This window comes from Ceratosolen solmsi, unplaced genomic scaffold (assembly GCF_000503995.2).
Source record: "Ceratosolen solmsi marchali unplaced genomic scaffold, CerSol_1.0 scaffold6, whole genome shotgun sequence".
Lineage (NCBI taxonomy): Eukaryota > Metazoa > Arthropoda > Insecta > Hymenoptera > Agaonidae > Ceratosolen > Ceratosolen solmsi.
The window spans coordinates 281858-302692 of NW_011948414.1; the positions used below are offsets into that span (position 1 = coordinate 281858).

At 26.6% G+C, this 20835-nt stretch overlaps 1 protein-coding gene across 1 annotated transcript in view; it reads left to right on the forward strand.

Moving 5' to 3' along the window:
- Positions 1 to 9304: 9304 nt before the first annotated feature.
- Positions 9305 to 20835, forward strand: part of Rgk3 (Rad, Gem/Kir family member 3) — a 63613-nt gene continuing 52082 nt past the window's right edge. Inside the window, exon 1 of the mRNA XM_011506532.1 lies at positions 9305 to 9845. Within this exon, the coding sequence (XP_011504834.1) occupies positions 9554 to 9845 (292 nt within the window). The 5' untranslated portion in view covers positions 9305 to 9553. The remainder of the gene's footprint in view (positions 9846 to 20835) is intronic.

The window sequence follows — 20835 nt, forward strand, 5'->3', positions numbered from 1 at the left end:
TGCCGATGTTATTATAATGTTGTTGTAACGTTACGAAAATATTTTATAAAAATCGTAAAATGCGCGTGCGACTACTGCTTTGTGATATATTTGCGTGGATATAGAAGAATTTAAATTGTATTGGCCACTATGATAGACTTTAATCAATAATATTATAGCTTTATTATGTTAAATTTTGGCCGGGTATTCAATTTTGGACTCTTATTTATGTCAGTTTGTTGATAATTCTTATCTTCGTATCCTTGCATTAGTATCTCAGTTACTAGTCATTGCATAAAATATATTAGCCAGACATGCCAATGTTGAATTTGTCTCGATCGCTTGAATTTCAATACAATGAATTTACTGTTTCAAATTATGTACTAATTTCGAGTGGTGTAGTATCGAGAATAATTCTATTGGAGGGACGAGATGTCGTGGAACTTGTTTACAATTTTTCTTGATTATGTCAATAATAAAAATTAACGAAGTAAATAATTGACAAAGAATTTAAGAAATTTTAAGCTGCTTGATTCGTCTCGATCATTTGTCATTTATGTCAAATTGAACGCAAGTTATCTAAAAATATAATATAAATATAAGAGGCATTGTTCTGTGAGAGATCGAAGGATATTTTGTTTATAATCGAAATACTTTACTTTAATATGGATAAACAAGATGAAGATTTAACCACTACAATAGATGATTAAGTAGTGAAAGCTTAGATTAATAGATTAATTATGAATTATTCTCACTTGAGCCATCACGGCTCTCGTGAAATTAAAGTTACCAAAAAAATTAAATAAACATTTATCGCAAAAGCTACTTACTCGATGTAGTATTATATATGTGTTTCTAACTATTGAAAATATTTACAATGATGAAAACCTTTAAAAAAGATAGGTTATTTCAGTAAAGAGCGAACAATTTCATAATAGCGATAAAGAGGAACGAAATAAAAAGAAAAAAAAAAGAAATTTATATTTTAAAAAATATTATATACAATACACTTTTTGGCATTTACATCAATGATTCCTGAGTCAGTTTATAAACAATATAGACATTATAGATTAAGTTTTTGTTATTACTAAAACATTATCGTCGGAGATAAAAATGAAGATGTTTGTAGGAACTGGAGGAAGCAAAAAGACTTTGCTGAATAAATAAAATGGAGAATATAAAAAAAAAAGTGATTTTGTTAGCAGATGATAGTCATTATTCCTGGAAGTAAATAAATTGCCATCTTCAAGAGATAACGCAATTGAAATTTTAATAAAAGGCAATTAAGATAAAATCTATTGATTAAGGATTAACCATGTGGTTGGAGGGACCAAAGTGTCCAAGTATCCGAGGTCGCGATCATACTTGGAAAATACAGATTTCTAAATATAATTTCATTTTCTAGACAAAAATTAATTATATTTCACTGTATATTTTTTATTTTATTTAATATATCAATAATATAATAATTACATGTATTCATTGCATTATATTATTACTGAAATATATTTTAAAGTATATGATTTTTAAGACATTCGTTACCCATGGTACACGATACTTATATAAATTATGGGCCTGAAATATCATACAAATATTTTGCTTTTAGTAAACAATGAACTAATGAATAATGAATAATATAAACGTCATAGATGTAAAAAATTGTCGCTAATATTATGTTATTGTAATATTTTTTCTGTTTATAAAAATATTTTTAAATACGTTACAAAATAAAAAGTTAAAACATCGTGGTATTAAATTTAGTTAAATAATTGATTGAAGGACTACATATAAGTTTTATTGTAAGGATAATATATTATTAATACGTTGAATTATATATTGAATAAGCAATTGTTCGTACATTTTTATCAATAATTAATATATATATATATATATATATATATATATATATAACATAACATAACTTTTATTTTTCATTCTGCTTCTTATATCTCGAACTATTTAATCTGCTTGTTATTTTGTTAATAAGTTGCGACTCCTATCTGCATTTGTTTTTTTTTTTTTTTTTTTTTTTTTTTTTTTTTTTTTTTGGTTTTTTTTTCATTGTGAGTATATATACTGAAATAAGGTAGGAAGCGGTCGCAGAAGAAAAAGGGCTACCAACGGCACCGAACAGGATAATAATAGAAGTCAGCATCCGTATGCTATGAAATATGAAGAAAATTTCTTTGAGAAAGCACACGAGTTTAAAAAATTGAACAATAACATACGAGCAATCATTGTTGATAACATTGCAACAGCTTAATAAGACATTATATAAATTAGGTGAATTGACGAAGAAAAATGATAATTAACTTTTCAAATAACCTAGTTTCATTAATTATGATGTAACTCATGTAATTTTGAGGTATATATTTATTGGTGTAGATTTATAGTGAGAAGATTTTCAATAATAAAAAGTCGATAAACGATAATACGGTATTCGAATTATTTAGAGAATAGGTTTTATCGGTACAATATGTATTTATATGAAAACGATTTTTGTTGTTGTTGTTGTTGTTGTTGTTGTTTTTTCTTTTTTTTTTCATTGATTTACAATGAAGCCAACTATTTTCATATATAAAACTTTTAAAAACCATTCATTAAATATTTTTCATTTTTATACATGTGCTAATTATTATAATAATAATAATTATTATTTTTTTATTAGAACAGAAAATATATGCAAGAGAGTAAATAATTGCAGAAATGTTTAAGAAAATTATTTGTATAATATAAATATAAACTTATTAGCTTATACATTAATAAATATAAATTTATAACAATTTTATTTATTCTTCCATATCGTTTAAAAATTCTTGAAAATCTTTTCACTTTGATTATTTGAATAAATAGTTGAGTAAATAGTAAATTATCGTACTGATAATACAGATGACATTTATATTAGCAATTTGGATGAATGATTAAATCTTATTAAATTTTAGGAAAAATTTCGTAATGTAACATTAGATTGACTAATGAATATCATTAATAAGTAATGAAGATTGATTGGGAAATGTACGCCTGGGTTTTCATATAAATAAATGAAATTTTGTACATACACTCGTATCTTTCCCCCCCCCCAATCCCCCCCCCCCCCCTCCCCACCCCCCTCCCCACCGCCCGCCCTCTTAATTGCTTTTCGTTTCTTAATAATGAAAATATAGAAAATATTAATTTTTTACGTAGGATTTCGACGTTCGTTAGATTTCTTAATTAAAATACAATATTTACAATATTTTATTGTAACGGTATGAATATATATATATATATATATATATATGTTTTTTTTTTATTAAATCGAGATATTTGCAAGATTATCACTGTCTCAAGTTTCGGAGATTTGATTTTGTAATTTGAACCGTCAGCTGTAACAAATGAATTAGCACTGTGACGAACCGAATTATAGATGACAATTTTTATTTAATATCTAATGAATCTGTCCCTATGGATTTTAATTATTCGGAAATGGTCATATTATCTTATGGTCGTTAATTGTTCGCAACTGTTTAAACAACAAATATATTATCGCACGAGTGTCGTCTATCTAAATACATATCGCACAGTCTTCAAGGATTTTCGAACAACGATAAATGAGGGTTGCGATTAATTATTGGATAATTAAAAGAAGATAATTGTTGGAGAACAAAAGGGGCCGAAGTTATCCGATTCAACGACCATATGTCGATATCCGAAGCAGACACTTGTGCCCTCATCATTGACAATTCAGCTTCATGAAGAAGCATCTAGGGAAAAGCTCCACTCATCTTTTTTCGTTCGATATTTCGCATGAGAGTTATATTTTATTCGGTGAGAGTGACTGGGTCTGGACGCGCGCCAGCCACAAAATGAAAGGCGAACGAACGTGGAAAGGAAGAGGGTGGGAGTGCAAGAAGCTTTTGTCGGGACACTGACGCATCGACTGCGTACGATGAAATGGAGAAATCCACAGAGGGAGATAAGAATGTAGGGGTAATGCTTTCAAAGTGCCGGCCGCGTTATATTAATTTGATTCTCTATTCTTTTATGAGATGTCTGTGACAGTTAACCCCGTTCCCTTATGCTCCTTATCACTTACATTTCAATTGTCTAGTTTCACAGGATAACAGCTTGATTAAATGCTTTTTCTCATTTTTTAATTAAGGATTAATTTTAATTTAGTTTAGTCGTTGTTGCGTCTATGTGGTGTTTTATTTAATTTTTATATCACGAAGGCCGCCATTGTACGGTGATAGCAGGTTATTTGCAATTTTGAAAGATTTGCTTAAGATTTGCAACTGAATTTGCAATTTCTCGAAGGGAAATTTAGGTCAGTACTTTTTTTTTGAAAATTTCAAAATGTTCGTATTGTTTTTAATCAAGATCTTTTATATTTCCTCGACATAGAGATTACCCATATCTTACTGGCCTTTAACTTTCGTATATTTTATTAATTGTATTTGGGTCAAATAAGAATAAATATATAAGATTATAATGCGAGTGGTAATAAAAATGTATACGATAGATAATTGTAAATAAAAATAATAAGAAATAAATGAAGCTGGATTTCGTGATAAACATTAATATAAAAAGTGATTATATATATATATATATATATATATATATATATATATATATATATATATACATATATTTTTTTGTTTTTGTTTTTTGTTTTTGTTTAAAGGAAATTATTTTATTCGCAAGGAAATGTAAAACAAAATATAGTAATATAAAGTTTTAAATAATTCGAGATAAGATATTGTATTATATTAAATATTATATAAAATAACTATATGGCTGTTGGATTTGAAAAATTTTATTTGAATAAAATTTATGAAGCAAAATCTATGATCAATAAATGTCTAATGAAATGGTGTTTCAATGATAAAACAAATAAAGCATTAAAAAAATTAATTATTTTATTTTTAGAATTTTACGTGACTATATATTTTATAAGAATTGCCATTGAATTTTGAATAATTAAATTTTGTGAATAATAGTAAAATATTTTTATACCAGACTACTATAAAGTTTGTTATTTTTCGACTGATGAGGAGTCATTTTACGAGTAGGAATCAATAAATATTAATTATCGATATTTCGATAATGACGTGATAAATGGAAACCAGTCAATAGTTGTGAAAATGTCAGTTGATATATCATTTTCAAGTTTCACTCGTCTCGTTTATAATAAATGAAAAATTTGCCTGAATCAATGAAAGATTATTTGCAAATCACTTAATGTACCTAAAATTTTTTTACAATGAATCGGTTTACCATCTTTTCAATTATACGTTCAATCATGTCCAAATAATAAATTAATATTATCGGTTTATAATAAACTATAATATGTAATTACTATGCGTATGTACTTTCTACAATATCAATTTAACAATTTTAATAGGAATTCAAAATTATGTATTCCTTATACGATAATACATGCAAAATATATATTAAATAATGTATTCCAATCTTGTAATACAAAATAAAGTATTTTACATATATTTATGTATTTAATATTATATTATTATATATATTATATATTATATAATATTATATTATAGTATTTAATATTGGCATGTATAAACATAATTCTGCTATATACTTTTCAATATTTTTCGTCGCTATTTAAGTTTATGTGGAAATTATGTAATAATCTACTTTCACGTGTAAAATATTATATTTTATAAAAAATTTTATATACAATATAAAATAAAATGTATAAAATAAAATATTGAATAGCGTAATAGCATTACTCGATTCTCATAAAACAATCTTTAATTTATAATTTTGTTAATTTTTTTATTTTAATAAGATCATTAATTAATTATTAGGATAATTGCGAAGCAGAGATAAAAATTTTAATTTTCTTGGCATATATTCCCATTTTTTCGGTTTCAATACGTACAAGCTGAGATATAATAATTAATTTATGCAAAATATTCGTCCTCTATCGTACGTTTAATGCAGAAAATTTTTTTCTATACTTTAAAGAAGTGGAAAGAAACGCTCTAATGGACGAGATAATTAGGTAAACGCTTTGAATTTTTATATTTGATTTCTAATACATTTATAGTTATTTTTAATACTGTTTACATGGATGATTATACTTTTATCATTGTTAGATAATTAATAATTTAGATAATGTAAAATTTGTATTTATCATCTGTTATGTCGAAGATGCAGTTGTATCGATTAATCGGAGTTATTCGTTATAGTTGTGAAATTTTTAATTATTCGATAACACATGTAACGTTCTTTCATTTTCGACGATGTAATTAGGCATTATGGCATGCATATAAATATGATAAAATTCTTTAATTCTTAAATCTTTTATTACGCTTATAATTCTTCATAAATGAAAATTTCTATTCACTGGCATAGCTATAAAATTGTAAATGGATATTAGCTTCTGTATTATATCATTTTTTGTTTCTAAATTTTGATAATTATAAATTTATTATAAAAATCGCCTAAAAACACGAGATTTAATAATACGCAATAATATATCATTTGAAATCCTCTCTCATTCTGCTCGACAATTCAGATAAACAATAGATAAAAAATATAATGAAGACAGATGGAGCATAAAGTAGAGATAATGAACGTGACGGTAGAACATTCGAAGGTAAAGCCAAACTATGGGTAACCAAATAGAGCTGGATAAAGAGAGGAAATATGTTAAAAAGAGAGCAAACGAGTGAACGAGAGCAAAGGGAAGTGCTGAGTGGTGTGGGAGGGGTGAGTGTATAGCGAAAGCTGCGCACGGCATCGCGACGCCGACGACGCCGTTAGAGCGGCAGAAACAAAGACAGAAGGCGACTGGTTGCTCTACCGCGTTTAGCCGGGCGTCGCTCTCTGATCAGTACCTCGCGAAACGGAAGCCCGTCCGGGTGTCTCTATCGGTACTCCAAGTGCTTCGTTGTTTTCTTTTTTGTTTTTGCAGGGTAATGAGTGTATAGTAGTGATCGCGTCGTTTTGCGAATCTTTGCACACAATTTAAAAACTCTTGTTTTACGCCTTTTTTGCTTTTCATTTCACCTAACCTAAAACTATCTCACCTCGAGTTTTTGACACCGTATAAATCGTGATTAAGGTTGCACAGTCGCGAAGTGATGATTTAAATTGGTATGGGAAAGTGGAATTAGTGGACCTGCAATTTTTCGAATATATAGCTATAATTGCTCTAGGGCTTTAATGACTTTCAAAAAGAGCGATTTTCGAATTTGAAAATTCGTAAGTAACCTGCGGATTAGGTCAACGCTTTTTCTTCTTCCTTCTCCTCCTTCTTCTATTCTTCCTTCTCTACTTCTTCTTCTTCTTCTTCTTCTTCTACTTCTTCTTCGTTTTCTTCTTATTCTTCTTCTTCTTTCTTCTCCTTCTTCTTTCATCATCATCATCATCATCATCATCATCTTCTTCTTCTTCTTCTTCTTCTTCTTCTACTTCTTCTTCTTCTTCTTCTTCTTCTTCTTTTCCTTCTTCTTCTTCTTTTCATTCTTCATTTTCGTAGGAAAAGCCAGGTGCTCGTAAAAGCCAACAGTGTTCGAAAATAGACGAATAGGAATCACAATTATAAACCCGCCTTCGCGGAATCGCCGCCGTCGGTGGACGCCCGTCCACGACTCCGCGGAAACAATCACAAATCACACATTGCGGCGTCAGCAGTGTGGCCGAAAATAACCCTGCGCATAAAGAGAGCGTGGGACCGGCTGTCTTTTTATAAAAGAACGCAGTAAAGCAGAGATAGCAGCGCAACCTAACCTAAAAAATATAGCAGTGTGCGTGATTTTTTTCGTTTTTTAATAAGCAAAAGTTTTTTCGGCGCATTAATTAATGCCTCGTCCGTTATGTCAAAGCCAAGAAGTTTATAGACTAATGATTTTTATTGACGCGGATAGATCATAATAGTTACATACATTTACGAAATAAACTCATGGAATTCGAAGCGTAGGCATTATCGTCCCTAAACTCCAATATAAAGAATAAGAATAATGGTGGGAGGGAGGGGGGGGGGGGAGAGGAGACAGAAAACGGATACGCTGCACATGGTCGAGCGCGTAAAAATAAAACCGCGCGGTGTCGTGAACAAGTGAGAGACGGAGGCTTTGGGTAAACGGTAAGAGAGATAGATATAGGTATTGTGAGCGGGAGGGAAGGAGGGAGGGAGGGAGAGAGAGAGAGAGAGAGAGAGAGAGAGAGAGAGAGAGAAACAGACAGACAGACAGACAGACAGATAGACAGACAAGTAGAGTGAGAGGGGGAGGGTGTGCGACAGAAGGGAGTAAGAAAATCGAATAATCAAAGAGAATGGAATGAATTCGTAAAAGTTAAATATATGATGTGGGAACGTTAATATGCGCTGAGCAATGACACAACATAACACATATAGACGTTCATAATAATAAGCCATTGCGACATACATTGTAACATAATAATATATAAAGAAAAAAGGAAATATATCGTAAGAAAGAATGCATTTTTTTTTAAAGATTTGTAAATGGTAAGGAGTAGAAAAAGGCGCGTGAGAGCTTTGCGGGATTGCGGTTACGTATCAGTAGATTGATCCCGCGCTCGATCAGTCATCAACGAATGACAGTACGAAATTTTCACTGGAAGAATGAAGCTTGGCAAAAATCCAATATTTCTTTCTTTTTCTTCGTTGCGCCGAAGAAAATCTTAAACGCGAAGAAAGCGAAAGCATATAAAAATATCTATATACAAATATACACGCACGCGCGCACGCACGCACGCACATATACATGCGCGTACGTGTGTGTACGCGGGCGCGCGCGTGTATTTATGGATATAAATATTATCCAATGTAACGATTAATTTTTGATACATAACATCAAATGACAAATCTTTTTGAAATATTGTACAAGCAATTTTTCATCCTGTTACCGTATAACTTTATCGAATTATGATACGCATTACAAGATTGAACGAAATTACAAGTAAATTACAAATTATTTCTAAGATGGTTGAAACCTATATAAGTTTGGTGGAGTAATTACGGTGCAAAAACTTACTTTTCAATTTCTATAATCAATAATTGACATACTTGATTTATTACAACAGCTAATTAACGTTTAGATACGTGTGCGCGTAAGTTAATATAAGCACGTGCGAGTATGCAGATGAGACGTACGCAGATTTGAATCTGCTGGCAAAATGAAACGATGTTCAATTGGGTAGGATCCGTGTGAAATGGCGAATCGAAGAAAGTTTGAAAATAGAGAGGAAACGATCTATTGAAACTCGAATAGAAGCTTATTCTTCGATGCAGGACCTTTCGCTCAATAGCACATTTGCCCGTTAAGACCCATTGCAAATAAAGATTTATTCGTCAATAAACTAGCGTAGGCCATCGTTGCCAAAGCATCGCTGTTCGAGCGGGAGCTTTCGAGCCGGAAAAGCCTCGAGAGCGGTAATGATGAAGGAAGGACGGGAAGCCTCGAGAGAGTGCATTAACTGAAGCTCGTGCAACGTTCGAGCGGAAGATCTCGAGCTGGGTCCGGTTAACGCACTCGGAAATGTCGGCGTGAGCCGGTTGGAGAAGGAGACACGGAGGAAGAGTAAGCGCGAGACAAGGATGATGGCCGAGAGCCAACATCAGCACCAGAGCCTGAGAAGGAAGACGCGCTCGGCATCGATATGCGCGCCCGGTTCCTCGAGCATGGAGCAGATGCTAAGTGCGATGCCACCACTTGCCGGCAAGTACGGCAGGGAGCCGAGGATGACAAACGCCGGCAAAAAGGATAGCGGAAGCGCCACCCCAGAGAGCAGCAGCACCCCCACGAGGAGGCGGAGACCAGCCACGCGGTCGCAAAGTGCGAGGGTATCCGGCGCTAACAAGAGCATCCGCAGGAGGGCGGCTCAACAAGGTACCGACACTCGTGGCATTCTTTTTTCCTCCATTATATCCTTCCATTCCTCTTAATTATATTCTATTATTTTATCATTTTAATGTTATGTCTTGCCGCAGCCGTGTGACAGTTGTGACGTTCCTTCTCATATACATTATCGTGACAATCGTTGATCGAGAGATTGGCATATGTTTCGTTTGCAGGACTGGAGACGAAATATAATTTTCCATTATTCTTTGCAAAAAAAAAAAAAAAAAAAAAAAAAAAAAAAAAAAAAAAAAAAAAAATAAAAAAATAAAAAAAAAAATATAAATAAATAAAATAGAGAAGAAAAGATGGAGGAATTATTTGTTATTGAGTGGCATTTAAAAATGAGTCGACGAAACCTCATTAAAACCAAGTATCTTACTGAACTTGTTGCGCAATCTGCTTTCGCACGGCTTTCCCGATAAGTTCATCGCTTACTCACGAAAGTAGAATATTTCTAAAGACAGTGCACGTTTGTACTCTAATCGATCGGAGAGCTTTTTAATTGTTTTGCTTGGTCGTTTCGGCTACATTATAAAATTGCAATTGATATTTACATTTAATTTGCTCGCTAAAATGCTCCTGAGCGTTATCGTATTTATCGATTATATTAACGTAATTAAATAATTTTGTGCGTTGAGGTGTTTGCATTTTTTATTAAAAAAAGAAAAAAAGAAAATAAGCTTAATGTAAATAAATGATAATAATATATTAAAAATATAAATAATATATTTATTATTTTATTAAAAGGAAAGAATATGTCATTAAATTATATATTAAGCTAAGCTTTTATATGACACGTTATATTATATATTTAAATTGTCTAATTATAAATTTCTTGATTATATTTCAGCTGTAGAATTTTTTAGTATAGGCAAATTATTTATTTTTATAAACTTAAATTATTATTTATTGAAGTGTTTGTTAACATACATTGATAGTCATTGAGAAAATGGATGTGCGCGAGTATATAATATAATTGAAATTATTACATGAAATTTAATCTTATTATTGGAGAATCATTTTTGCTAATTTTCTCGAACTTATACAAAATTGTAAAATCATTAGAATCTAAAAATAATAAAATTATCAATGTTTTTAATTAAGATAATTAAAAAAAAATATATATATATAAAATATGTGAAAAGTGAAAAGTAAAATATATAAAGAGTGAAAAGAAAAATTTTAATTTATAAACAAAAATTTGGTAATTTAAAAATAATAATAACATTATGTAATGAAATTCGATCAATAAACTTATTCTTTTTTTAACAATTAAAAAAACCAATTTGAACTAATATTACCTAAAATTTGATTTTAAATGGATTAAAATAGTATATTTTTATTTATAAACATTTTTGGTAATATACTAGTATTAATTAAAAGAATATTTTTTCTGTCATAAATATATTGTGTTCTGTATTAACTTAATTATTTTTCAAGGAACATTTTTTCCATTCTAATTTATTTAAAATAAAAAAAAAAAAAAAAAAAAAAAAAAAAAAAATTAGATTTTATAACAGGTAGGATGTACATTAATAAATTATAATAGAAATTCGGAAATCTGTGAACGATATAAAGATATGATATAATAATAAAAAAAATTTTTTCATACTTTACTAGAAATTCCATTGAATACGAAAATTGAATTGATTTATGATATAACCAAATTATTTATTTAAAATATAGACTTTTAATATTTTACAATATTTGACAAGAAAATATGTCAATGAAAGTATATATTAAAATTTTACACTCTAAATAACCATTGAAAATTATTTTCTTATTTACATTTTTTTTAATAAATAAATGCTTGGCTATCGAGAAATTTGTAATAATTTTGAAAATAATTACCATTAGTTGATTTACACAGTTCGTTTCTTATTATAATTTCTACATCGACGTTCATGTGGAAGAGAAATACAAAATTTATCATTTGCATATCATACAGTCCTTTCCAATAAATGTATATTTTCCATTCCAGTCTTATTACATTTAATTTAATACTTCAAACATTGTAATCACAGATAAAAAAAATCTATTCACTTTGTTGTAAAGTCAAACGACATAACTATAAATTTACGGAATGTGCCCCATTGAATTGGTATGGTTTAATAAGATCATAAAATATATTAAATAAATGTATTATTAATTTTACTTTAAACAAATAATTGCATAAAAATAAATTGAATATTAAAAAAAAAAGTATTTATATATGCAAAAAGTAGAAGTGATCTAGTATGGTCAGCCGTATACGTGTAATTATATATTTCGTCATATATGGATTATGTTTCTCATTTGATTATCAAAAAGAAATATTTTAAATAATTTTTAAAATATATTTTGTATATATATCTTTTCTTATGTGTTATATTATATTATTGAAATTTCTTGCGGGGATATATCTCTTAAATTATTTAAATTGGTTTTTAAATTTTTTAAAAAAATGTTCTTATTCGACATAGAATTATGCAAATTTATTCATTATTATTGAATTAGAGTGCTAAATTTCGACATATTTATTAGATTTATGAAACATTAGTTATAGTTATGTACTTGATATTTGAAACTTACTTACACGGCTTTCATAGTAAAATGTCATTAAATAATTACCTTGGTTGAAAAAAAATTTAATTTCAAATTATCAGTAAAAATATATAAATATAATTTACATGTGGATGAATTTTAATTGGATATGGTATTTTATTTTTATTTTTTTTTTTTTTTTTTATTAAGTTCATCAAAATGTCTCACATTATGGAAAAGGAAGTTCATTTTTATTAATTTTTTTTTTTTCACAAAATTATTTCAATAATAATATTGTATAGAGTAACACATTAACATAGCACTTAAATGAGTTTAATGCAATTTAATTGTAAATTGTTAATTGATGAATGATACAGTATAGCATGATATATATGTAACGAATTAGATTTTTCACTAGATAGACTTCTATTCAGGTATATGAAAAATTATAGTTACAACCAAACAACAATAGCAAATAGTAAAAAGTAATAAATCCTCGAGATTTCGTATTTTGACGTAAAATAAATACTAAAAGAACGTAGATTCGTAGCTTGATAATAGCTAATAATAGCTTGATATTCAATATTTTTCTCATATAGAGATTATATAAAATGAAGCATTAAGAATTTTATGACGTAGATTTTTTGTATTTTAAGAATTAAAAACGTTTGTAAATATTAAAATGTTACAAATTATTTACTATAATACTGGATTTATATATTACATTAAATAAATCATATAAAAGGCGATTTCTCAGAGAAGTTCTTTTCTTATAAAATTTCTTTAAAATCTGTTTTTGCGATCTTAAATATAGAAAAGCTTTAAAATTATGTACGTTTTATAAAACAATTTGAATTTTTTTATCAAGAAAATAATTTTTATATAAGTTTATATATATATATGCATGTATATATTAAAAAAAAAAAAAAAAAAAAAAAAAAAATTTTAATTTGGAAACATACTATGTGTAAAGCTTAAACAGATGTAAAATTAAGTTTTCTATGATATTTTTAGGAAAGAACAATCCTTAATAATATAAATATTTACAATTTATATAAATATTCTTACATTATTGATTTAATAGTTATAAAAGTGAGGTTATACGCATATAGTTTGAATTGTAAGTAAAAGCTTCAAATGCATTTTTCTTTAAAACTTTTTTTCTCTATTTATTTTCATAACGAAACGTTTCAACGAAGTTTCGAATTGACTTGAACAAATATAAGAGAATATGCAACGTGTGTCGTTATCAAAAGCAGCTCTGAAAATCTAAAAGAACTTTTTAAGGTATTCCAAGTTTTTAATGCAACATCTTCGCAGCTCAATGTTAATAATAAAAAAAAAAAAAAATAAAAAAAAAAAAAAAAAAACTATTATTTGAATAGCACAATTTTGTAGTTTTATTGGTATTTATTTATTATTTTGCTTATATGATATAAATATTTAGGAGCTAATCATCTTGCCAATATCTATGTTAACTATTAATTAAGCATGAAAAATTATTGGAGCCTCTATATTAAAAATCTTGAACATTTTTTATTTATACGTCGTTATTTTTCATGCTCTTAATAAGTATCGATATTTATCGATATTACATCTATAGCTGTAATTACTATTGTATATATGGTAGATACCACCATGACTCTGATTTTTATTATTTACTATTATCTTATTTATTAGTTGAAGTAATGTGACAGACACTGTAAGTGTCGGATACTCGAAACGCGCAGAGCAACGGATTACTTTAATATAATTGAAGATATTGTTTGTTTTGTTTTAATTTATTTTTTTTTAGTATCTCTTTTTGTTGATAAATATTGTGACTATGATAATTAAGTAGCATATTTCCATACATATATATATATATATATATATAATGTATGTATGTATGTATATTAAGCCTGTTAAATACGGATGTTAATCATAAACTCCGATCTAATATGCATAATTTTTTTCACACATAATTTTTATTACAATTTAAAGTCTTGCAATTAAATGCTGTACTATGATTATAAATTAATGAAAATAAGGTAAAGTCCTATTATCGCTTTGATCCACTTGCTGTTAATAACTCTCGATATTGGTGTCGTAGAAAGTCATGTAGTACATGTATATCAGCTATATCTAACACTGTATAAGCTGTAAAGATCAGCCAATAGGAATATATATTTGATTTCTTATACTTTAATCCTTGCTTTTGTAGTCGAGTCACGTACTTATGAGCTTGATGTCTCGTATCGTTTGGATTTATTTCTGTATTTTAAAAAATTGTCGTTTGAATGGTCGTTTGTAAGTTTATCCGGATCACTTTGTGATTATACGAGATCGTTGTCTGTATTTTTCCATTTGGGACGCCATTCGGAAGTGACCATACGTGCAGTGACCATAATTTTTTATTTACATTAATGATAAGATATTTATTATCGATAAATCAAAGTTTGCATACTCAAGCGTTTGATATGCGCAGACTTTATTTTAACATAAATTTCATCAAACATTATTCAATACCTAGCAAACGGATTGTTTTTGTCTGAGCGTCACATTTTCGATATTAATGATCATAAATAAATACATAAATCATGTCGGTATTGTAAATTTATATGCCACATTCGGAATTCACGTACAATAAATATTAATGCCTCGAGATCTTGAGACGCGTAGTTAAATTATGTTAAAGTATTTGACAACTTGTTTTGTTTTGTAGCTCCTATTGTCTCACCCACACTAGAGCGACAGCTATTCTCTCACTTAAGCATTATTCAATCAAAGATGTTTCTATTAGAATCTCAACGCTCAACACGCATATAAATGTATTTCTATTTCGAATGCATAGACTGAAGACTATATACACAAAAATAGAATCTAAAATTGGTGCAGTTGAAATGGAACTGTTTTGAAAATTTAGACTACAATACAGGGAAAAATATTAAACGAGGAATTATGTGTTAACAAGAATTTGGATAAAGTGATTTTTAATATTAGGAATTACTTTTCACATCAGTCAACTTATTATGCTGATCGTATGACATTCTCGAGCAGCTGCATACTCTCAGTAAAAGTAAACAAAAATACAAAAATAGCTTTGATTTCGTGTCCTTTTATTTTTAACTTTACGACTTTTCCTTAAAGGCTTATTCAAATAATCAGCCATTAAATAAAATTTATTCGTCAAAGATACAATAACGTATAATAATATGTACGTACGATAAATTAAATGTCATAATATTAAATAGCATATAACCAAAGAAATTATTACCAATGAAAATATTTCTTTTACATTTTACACATATTATTTGCACAATTATTTGCAAAATTTTCATATTTAAACTTTTATCTAAACATAAAAAAAACTTTTGTACTTAATACACACGTATGATAATATTATGACTAATAAATTATTCGAAAATGATACTTATAAATAATTTGACAATTCAAGAAATATTTCATTTATTATACTATATATTATTATACTATAATTACAATCGTAATAGTGTATTTAAATTTATTTTCTGCATAATTCAATTTTGCTTTTACACGATCCAACATAATAACACAAGAATTTCAGTGCCTGCATTTTTTTTTTAATATGAAGTCCAGTGGAATGATTATGAGTTTGTCTAACATAAGAAAATATTGGCAAAAGTTTTTTTACAGACTTTTATATAATTTACCGCTATAATGTTTTAATATATATATATATATATATATATATATATATATATAATTCTCTTATCTAATTAATTCAATGCATATGAAAATATGAATGAATCACAAGAAAATGTATATTTTTTCGAATATAGTATGAAAGATATTACAGAAACAAGTAAACTTCAAAATTAATATATCATTCATATTGTTTCAATTAAAAATAAAATTATTAATTTCTTCTAAATGAATTTTAATTCGTTTTTTATTTTAGGAATATTAGTATCTATTAATTTATAAAAATTTAAATTATATATATTTGATAAAACTATATTGAATGAATGAAATGGAATATAATCTATTGTCCTCGAATAAATATAATCTTAATAAATACCTGTACATATAAATTTCTTATAATATATAATTATAAAAAAAATTTACATTTTATTAAAGAGTTTTAATAATCTGTATGGTGTAAAAAATAATTTAAATAACGCTTTGTTATTTTTCATTTTAGATGCATTTTACATTTAAAGCGTGCGATTTAATTACTTTGAAATTTAAATATACTATAATGTTATCTTAGCCCATAATTCTATAATTTCATAAACTTCTAACTTTCATCATCATATTATTGTTCTAATATTTTTTCAAGTATATTATAAGCATTTATATCGTTTTTGTAAATTTTACAAATTTATAGTTATAACGTTAGCATTCAATTCTGTTTAATTTATGCACATAAAAATACATGCATAGAAATTTTATTATCATTTATACAAATGTACGATAACAAATAATATATAAAAATAACACGTGGATAAACAATTACGTAATCGATAAAAGTTAAAAAGAAATGTTTATAATTGTTTGATTTTTAGCATATCATTTAACTCTATATTTATTAATATTTGATAAAAGATAATCAGTAAACTATTAAATAATATTTTGTTATTTGTAAAATAATATTATTTATCGTGTTTTTGTAAAAAGCTTGATACTTATGTATATTTTCATCTATCATAACTCAATCAACACTTTTCATATTTATTTATTGTTTTTGTACATCAAACTAATGTCAAATACAATTTATATCTTGTAAAATCTTTTTATATAAAATTTATTTATACGCCTTATTGTTATAAAAACTTTATAATTGTACCGTATGATTTCATTATTATCTTTATCTCTAATAATCTAAAAATATAAAAAGTTTATATATTTTTTCCCTTTATTTTATAATATTTAATTAGCAAAATTATATGATATAACTGTGGCAAAATTTAATATTAGAACAGCGTAAATTTATGAGTCTCTGTATAACTTGTATATTAATTGAATGTACTTTCGCTTAAAATTTGAACGTTGTTATACACACACACACACACACACACACACACACACACACACACACACGTATATTATAAATTCTGATAGTAATATTAATAACTAATACATTGACTCTCTCAGTTTTTATTACTTCAAAAATAAGAACAATAAGAAATATTGTTTATCATGTATAATGTCTTTGGATATTGAATTTAATCTTGAAACGAGCGTTGTTGCGATTCATTTGTTTATGTTACTTATTTGTAGTTATTGGTAGTTTATTTTAAATTTATCGTAATGTGTTTACAATAATTTAAAACCATATCATGTGAATATATGTTTTATCATTTTGAAATTAAGATTTTTTATTGGTTTTTATATATGCACATACATATGCATATGTATTGTGATATCGAACCATATATGACATTGTAGAGATTGAAAGCATTCCACTAGTCAAAATATCTTCTCAAGCATATCTACAAAATATATTATAGTTTATCATGAAGACGTATATTTTCGATTCGAACTATTTATATACATAGAATATAAATATAATAAATTGTGTAAAATTATTATTATTTGGGAAATATAATTTTTATAGATTTTAAATAAATTTTCAATAATAACAATGGTTTATACGTATTAGGGGATCGTTAGATTTAATTTGATTAATTTTGTCTTCATCGTGCACACAACAATATTCGTGAATACAATTGCAGAATAAATTGTAGTTATAAGCTATCATTATTATCATCATTATTTTTATATTAATTAGTTATGAGGTTTTTCTCTTCTAATTTTCATCAATTTAACTATTATTGGATTTTTCATTTAATCTTCGTGTTTAGTTTGATCATATTATCGTCACTGTTATTGCATACATTAAATTGTATGATATAGATATATTATACAATATAGATATATTTTCATAGAAAATCCATTTACTTAAATAGATAAATGATAAATTATCTTTGGCTATTGGAATAAAGAGTCTGATAAATAATCAAAGATACGCGAAAACATCCTTGTTTCTCGATATATTTTATATCAGTGGTGCGTTTATAATAAAGCGCGATGCTTAATAACAAATATAAACTAGTCACGAAAATAACACTTGGGTGAGAATATTTTCTCCATTTGTTAATGTCTTATATATGCGATGATTTTCGAGCTCGGTCTCTCAAATATATGCGCAACACGTAAGCTACGCGCACGCAAACGAAGCTGTTGATTGATAATTGTTTTGCAGGATGTGGCGGTGGGTGAAAATCGATTTCTGCAATACGTGCGCACAGCGGCAAAATATACGTATTAATAATCGAGATGATGATGATGATGATGATGATGATGATGATGATGATGATGATGATGATTGCAATGATTGTACATTACCAGATCTTTTAAATGCATTTTATATGAATGTTATTCAATGTTTATATTAGATTGTATTAGTACTCAACTTGCATTGACATAATTATGACTTTTCATGTCTTAATTTGGCATTTGATTTTGATTCTCACACATAATAAATATAAATCATTATCCGTGCTCGTATTTAGAATATAACTACAATTAATGGACTACAACTAATATTTAACAACAAGCAATTAATTGTTATAAATTATTCCGAAATTACTAATTGCTCTTTTATTGAAAGTATTATCATTTATTTTACAAATCTAAATCTGTAAAAATGTAAAATTTTCAGTATATTTAAAATATTTTGTATTTCATTATAAAATAATTAAACTTAAATGGCAATAAGGTTTTAAATTCCAATCATATTTTAATGTTTACGTTATAAAACTTATAAGCAGTTGATAAATATTGATAAATATAATATTACAGCTAAAGGTTTCGTAAAATAAATGAGCGTCATCAATTTCAGCAACAATTGTTAAAATCCATGTATTTTATACGTATTGTTTTGTTTTATCAATACAATAATTATGCGGAATTATTATAAAAATTTATTTCAAACATTAAATACAGTTATAATTTATGTGAAAAGTATATTTTTAATTTGAAATATTTCTTTAAGTTAAACATTAAAATATTTGTAGTGAATTGATTTTTCAATATTTGTAAGCACACGATATTTTTTAATGCCTAATTAGTAATTTTCGATATAAAATTATTTTTTTCTGATGTTGTCAGTACAGCTTGTAATTATCATAGGAATTTCAAAGTCCTAATTCGTGATCAAAAGTGAAGTGAATTATTAGAAATTTAGTATATATATATATATATATATATATATATATATATATATATATATGTACAAATTATTTATTTGTTAAAAATGTACTTAACAAAGAGTAAACTGTATTAATTAAGATTATAAAGATTAAAACGTATGCTTTTTTAATATACACGTATTCTAAAAAATTTTCGCAATTTTGAATATAATTTTTAATTTAATTTGGTATTTTTTAATAAGTATTTATATAATGATAATAGTAAAAATTGGATGTACCTATTTAATTTAAGAAATTTGTGATTATTGTAAAAATTGTATCAAATTACCATGTAAAATATAAAATATTATGTTAAATATATTTATCTGCGAATTTAAAATCGTAAATATTATAATTTTTTTTTTTACTCGCTAATTTATATTATTTGGTCAAAGTATTCAAGTAAAGTTTATGTTATTCGAAATATTTCACGAGAAAATGGTTCTATTTTTTATCTATACTACATCCTGATTCGGAATGTTGAATTTTATAGTTAATGATAATAACTTCAATTTTTGAATGTAATAGAAAAATTATTAATATTGATCGTTAGATATAGTGTAAATTTACAGAAACTATGCTTAGATAAAGATTATAATATATCATATTAAAAATATAATGATAATGTAAATTATGTTTATTATATGTTATAGCTTTTATTTTTATATTGTAATTTTATTTATATTTGCATTATATATTTATATATTTTCAAATTGAAAACTAATATAGATTTTAGAAATAAAATATGATTGAATTTCTAAGTTATTTTACGATTATAGACGTACATAAGTAAGCAATTAAATATGTAAATTTGTTTGTAATTTGTATTGAATTTATCCAAGTAACAATATTAGTAAATTTTTAATATTACTTTTATGAGGTAAATCTACTGGGATCAGTCATTTAAATTTAGTTGTGTAAACAATAAAGTTTATTTTCTTTTTCCTAATTCTAATAATACTTGCGTATTGATGCTAACCTGCTTCAACGTATTAATTACAAGTTAGTTACTCAGTTATACTGACCTTGTGGTCGTTAATGTGCTTCTAAACTTCCCTTAGAAACTCCTCTTCATTTATTATAAGAAGTGTAATATATATCTAAAATATTATTAAATATTCTAATTATTTTTTCATTTTACATATTACAGTTATATTAGTAAGAGTAATTGATATTGTCTCTATTTAATTGTCAATTATGTACAAATTACAATATAATTGGTTTTATATATTTATATTTAT